The sequence below is a fragment of the Anoplophora glabripennis genome, unplaced genomic scaffold (assembly GCF_000390285.2).
Source record: "Anoplophora glabripennis isolate ALB-LARVAE unplaced genomic scaffold, Agla_2.0 scaffold94, whole genome shotgun sequence".
Taxonomy (NCBI): Eukaryota; Metazoa; Arthropoda; class Insecta; order Coleoptera; family Cerambycidae; genus Anoplophora; species Anoplophora glabripennis.
The window spans coordinates 1,269,472-1,275,319 of record NW_019416228.1 but is presented as its reverse complement, the minus strand read 5'-3'; the positions used below and the strand labels follow the sequence as shown (position 1 = coordinate 1,275,319).

At 34.3% G+C, this 5,848-nt stretch overlaps 1 protein-coding gene across 1 annotated transcript; it reads right to left on the bottom strand.

The window, feature by feature from the left end:
- Window positions 1-1,385: 1,385 nt before the first annotated feature.
- On the bottom strand, window positions 1,386-4,005 carry LOC108903523 (piggyBac transposable element-derived protein 4-like). Its single transcript, XM_018705742.1, has 2 exons — window positions 3,279-4,005; window positions 1,386-1,549 (listed from the first exon to the last, which is right to left on the bottom strand). The coding sequence occupies exons 1-2, from the start codon at window positions 4,003-4,005 to the stop codon at window positions 1,386-1,388; spliced, it is 891 nt and encodes a 296-aa protein (XP_018561258.1).
- Window positions 4,006-5,848: the final 1,843 nt, after the last annotated feature.

The following is a 5,848-nucleotide window of genomic DNA, read 5'->3' as shown; positions in this document are numbered from 1 at the left end:
GGCACTTTCTTAGATACAATGAACTCGATTAATTCTTCCTTTTTTAAGTTTTTAAGTTCTTTAGCAAACACACCAACCTCACCATTCGCCGCCATGTTTTTAATTAAAAATATAAATTGGGATTTATATCATCAAGATCATGTATTAAAATATAAATTGGGATTTATATCATCAAGATCATGTATTAAAATATAAATTGGGATTTATATTTTAATACATGATCTTGATGTATGTGTACGCTATTCTCTACCTATATCTATACTGTCCAAGATTGTTATATGACATACTATGTATAACGAGACTAGGAAAACACAGTGAAGCACTTAAATCTGTAATTGTCCTGAGGATGTCACGAAAAGTGACGAAACGTTGAAAATTGAGAAAATTTGGTGTTTTTCTTTGAAATTTGGCCTCTAATTTTCCCACTATTGACAACAAACTGAATAAAAATAAGGCTACCAATATCATTAATTAGATTATGTACAATAATATATTAGTTTCCACAGTCATAAAAATGGGGGGGAGAGATTGTGTCACGTTTTTCGTTTATAACTTTTTTTCCGTTCATTTCGCTTATTTAACGGCAGGACTATGAATATTATGGTCATTTCCTTCGGACTCGCTGTCGTTCTCTTCCCCCNAATTTTTTCCACATAACAAGGTGCCCTGGATCAATTAAAAATCGACGGGTCTCACCTTTTTCGAAAAAAAAGTTGTTTAACGAAAATATGAATTTTATGCAGAACTTTTTTACCACGCTGTATAATCTAGTGAGATGGCTACCTGATTAATATTAGAAAGTATTTTCATTTATAAGGCTGAGAAAAGCTTACCAGAAGTTTGTTATTTCCTTCATTTCCTATAAAATCTTCAAATTCCTTTAATGAGTCCTCATAAGCAATGTTAAAATACAGCTCTGTATTTAATAGTGGTATAATATTTTAATTGGGGAGGTATTTTAATTGGGAAGGTATTTTGCCACTGCTAAATAGGTAACTACGAACTTATTCTAATTTTTGGAATTTTTAGCGATATTAAAAATATATTTACCCCTTTTAACAGAAGTAGTGACCACCTTTCGAATAACTTGATAGCCAATTATAGAAATATTCTGAATATTTGGATATACAAAATGTCCTTTTTCCAGGCCCTTTTTTCTTAAACCGTTGATGGTGATTTCGTCGTTATCGATTATTTCAATTTTAGCAATATAGAGTCTTTCCCGTTTTGTGGTGGGAAATTTACATAATTATGCAAATTTATTTATTATTATTATATTATAATAAAGTCTCATACTTCTAGGTTAATATTTCCTGGCGGCAGATTTGTAAATTTCCGAGTTTTTGATGATAGCGACTCGTCAATTTCTTGAAGTGCTGTCACGATCAAACGATGTAGATGGAACTGGCATAGTCATTGTCATGGTCGGATAGTTCACTCAAATCTGACAAATTTAAAGCAGGTTCTTCTTCGTCTTCTACTTCTTTTTCTGATCGTTTTCTTGATTTGTTGGTTTTGGTGGCGTTTGGTGTAGAAATCAGACTTGCAACTATTAAGTAGGCTGTTGAAATGCTTTTTCCGGGTAAAATATTAATTTTCTTCCCTCTTTTTACAGCAGTTCCCGTAGACGCTTTTAGTCCAAGTGTTCAACTATTGCTTGGGTCCATGCCTGTTCATGCTGGTTATTTTCGTTTGTTGGATTGTTTCGCNCGCGTCAAGAAGGCACGTCAATATCGAGTCAATATCAAAGCGATGCTCACTGGTTTTTCAACTCGTGCATTTTGAATTCTTATCTCAAGGTGAAACAGTGAACCGTGTCAATCAACGCGTTTTATAACAGTTACATGAAAAAATCCGCAAAAAGAGACCAGAGTTGTGGCGAGACAATTCATGGTTTGTCAGTTTTGTGCCAAAACTCAGATTACCGTCCTCCTTCATCCTCCTTACTCGCTAAACCTGGGTCATACGATTTTTTCTTATATACGAAATTAAAATCAATGCTGAAAGGACACTGTTTTCAGACTATTGATGAATTAATGCAAATTCATCACAGACTTTAAAATCCATTTTAAATGAAGCTATCCAGGACTGCTTCGCGAAATGGAAAGACCGCTGGGAAAAGTGTGTGTGAGAGACAAGGACCAGTAATGTATAAAATTAATAATTAATAAAGTTATAAAAAATAAAATTGTATGAATATTTAAAATATATATATTTACTTATGTATTTATTTTGTTCAGTACCTACTTCTTTTGAAATAAATACGAGTACATCAGTAAATAGTAATAAATTTACGTCTACATTGGTTATTTTATGCTTCCAATTTTGTCAAAGAAGACCACCGCATGTAGTGTACCGAACAAGAACTTTTCTGTGGTAATAAAACCATTAAGGAACACACCATCCATTTAAGGAAGATCGTAAATTACTTAAATGGGAAAAGAAACAATACAAAGTCTTTATGGGTCTTTATCGGCCAGTATTGGTACAATTGTTGACAGTTGTTGGCCAGGTTATGGTTTCGTTTTTACGGTTTAAGTCAACATCAGCGATTGTAATTTCTCATTTGTTACGTCCTTGCTAGGTTCGTTACGGTAAATCATTTATAGACGCTGCTCGACAAAATGTTATGTATTTTCAAGTTGCGTTCATATTGCATTTAAAATTAGAATATAGGATGGTTAAAAAAAATCAATTTATCTATTTTGTGTAACATTTTAGTTTACTTTATACGAATCAATGACGGCTGTTCAAAATGGTCATATTTTGATCGTGAAGCGTTTTCTTGAGGATAATTTCTAGGCCTACATAGAGAAAAAATTTTGAAGGAAGTTTGGTAAATATAACATTCCCTTTAAGGACGAATTTAATTTTTCTTAGAAAACTCGACTTTTTTGTTAATAATGGCCAGAAAGAAATGGAAACAAAAGTAAATTGCGTTAAAGAAATAATGTTTTTATTCTACTTTTTTCAAAAATATGTGGTCCCATATTATGTCCACAAGGGAACTAAAGACAATTGTGTAAAGCTAAACACAGGTTAATAATATTAGTTGTCTTGATGAAATTTATAGAAGCAGTTAGAGGCTTCCGTTAAACAAAGTCCAACTTTGCAACTTGAACAGTGCCATCTTGTCCGATGAGGCTTAGCACGTGTGCTACAGTGCGCACATCTAACTTTGGTACCATGAAGTGATAAATGTGCACATTTGTCAAATTTTACTTCAGGGGGAACAGAAACTTTGAACTTATTTAGTACTGGACCTGTGCTTCTTCTACCTCTTGTTGGCACAGATGGATCTGCCCCGACTAGACCGATAGCAACAGCCAGCCTAAAATCTTTTAAATTTAAACTTCTATTATTCTGTAGTCGGTCTCTAAATATGATGTAGGCATTTACAAGACTCAAATCTAAAAAGTGCCAGAACAATCTGTGCCACCATTTTCTAGATTTTCGGTTTACTTTGTACAAGGAAACAAACATGTCTGACTGATCTACATAACCCATATGGGAATTGTAATCCTTTACCAACTGCAAGCATGTAATGTTTTTTGATGAACCATCCTTTTGTCTTCTCGAAACATTTTGAATGTCAGTTGGACTGTGAAAATTACTAATAAATAGAACAGGTTTGTTATCCATCCACTTTAGATAAAGCAAGCCCTCTTTGCTCATTGCCCAGTCGCAGGTTCCTCTTTCTACTTTTGTATTATTATTTACCAAGTCTTTGGGTTCATCTTTGCGCCTTCTTCGTATCGTCCCGCAAGCGTAAATTTTATCCTTGTACAGGTCATTCAGTAAACCAACTGTGGTAAAAAAGTTATCAAAAAACACTTTGTGATGATTTCCCACAAGTGAACGAGTTAAATCTTTGACGACTCTTGCTCCTAATCCTTGTTCTCCTCCATCAGATTTTCCGGTATATACCTGAAACTGTGATACAAATCCAGACTGATCTGCTCTTATCCATATTTTATAGCCCCTCTTGATTGGCTTGAGGGGCATATATTGACGAAAACCAATTCGGCCTTTAAATTTTACCATAGATTCGTCTATGCTTTGATATTCGCCAGGTTTATAGCAGGTTCCAAAGGTCTTCGTAAGTATGTCCAGCATTGGCCTAAGCTTATACAGCTTGTCAAATTCTGGTTGGTCTCGAGTTGGCTGAACAGAATTATCGTTGATATGTATGTTATATTGCTCAATAGCCACCCAAAACGATCACGAGACATAGAAGACGATATAAAAGGATCTCTCATCTGAATTTTAGATGACCAGTAGTCCCGATAACTAGGTTTCTTTGTAAGGCCCATCATCAAATTTATACCCAGAAAACATTTGATTTCCTCGGAGTTAGTTGGCAAAAAATGATCACCATATGCTTGAGTAGCATATAGATTGGTTTCAAAAGTTATTTTGTCGATGAGTTCCATTGTAAAAACACACAGAAAAATATCAAGAGGAGATTCAACATCTTCTGGAATAAAGGGACCAAACTCTTCTGTAAATGGGGACGGTTTGTTGACAAAGTCAGTATTTTGAGTCCACTCAACTGGTCTCTCAACAAAATGTGATAACGGCAGGTCATCTTCACTATCATATTCTAAGTTTATGTAATCATTTGTTGTCGCATCATTTTGAATATCTACAAAATCTTGATCATCAAGTTCTTCTATTTCTTCCTCTGTGGGGGCACTGGAAGTAAAGGAGCCTGCCTCTGAAGGAATTTGATCCAGAAAGAGAAAGGCTTCATCTGAAGTTATTTTACTTAGGTCCATTGTAGATAACCTGCAAGTAAGAAATTTTTTAGATAAAATTACTCTATGGCCTTGTGGTTTCATTCGGAACCACATAGTTTCTTACCAAATTTCATAACATGATTGTTTTNATCCTCAGGACAATTACAGATTTAAGTGCTTCACTGTGTTTTCCTAGTCTCGTTATACATAGTATGTCATATAACAATCTTGGACAGTATAGATATAGGTAGAGAATAGCGTACACATACAACAAGATCATGTATTAAAATATAAATCCCAATTTATATTTTAATACATGATCTTGATGATATAAATCCCAATTTATATTTTAATACATGATTTTGATGATATAAATCCCAATGGACTCCATAATCTTTTTTATACACAAAGAACCTCTTATGAAAATTTAAAAATCACAAATAGTTTTTTTTTAAGAACCCAGAGCCAGTTTTCACAAAATTTCCAGTTGCAAACATTAAATTTCCTTTATAGTAGTTTTGTAGGTCTTTTAAAGATGAAAAAAAAGTACTTTACTGTTTTCTCGTGGAAATGAACGGAAAAAAGTTATAAGCGAAAAACGTGAATTTACGTAAAAATTATACAATTAACCACCCTGTAAACAATCTCACCCCCCATTTTTGTGAATGTGGAAACTAATATGTTATTGTACATAACAGAAAGAAAATCATGTGGATGTTTGTCGGCAACTCCTTGAACAATCCAATGATGATGAAACATTCATTCAAAGGATCATAACAGGAGACGAATGCTGGGTTTATGGCTACGACATTGAGACAAAAGTTCAATCATCACAATAGACTGGCAAAGGATCTCCACGCGTCAAGAAGGCACGTCAATATCGAGTCAATATCAAAGCGATGCTCACTGGTTTTTCAACTCGTGCATTTTGAATTCTTATCTCAAGGTGAAACAGTGAACCGTGTCAATCAACGCGTTTTATAACGGTTACATGAAAAAATCCGCAAAAAGAGACCAGAGTTGTGGCGAGACAATTCATGGTTTGTCAGTTTTGTGCCAAAACTCAGATTACCGTCCTCCTTCATCCTCCTTACTCGCTAAACCTGGGT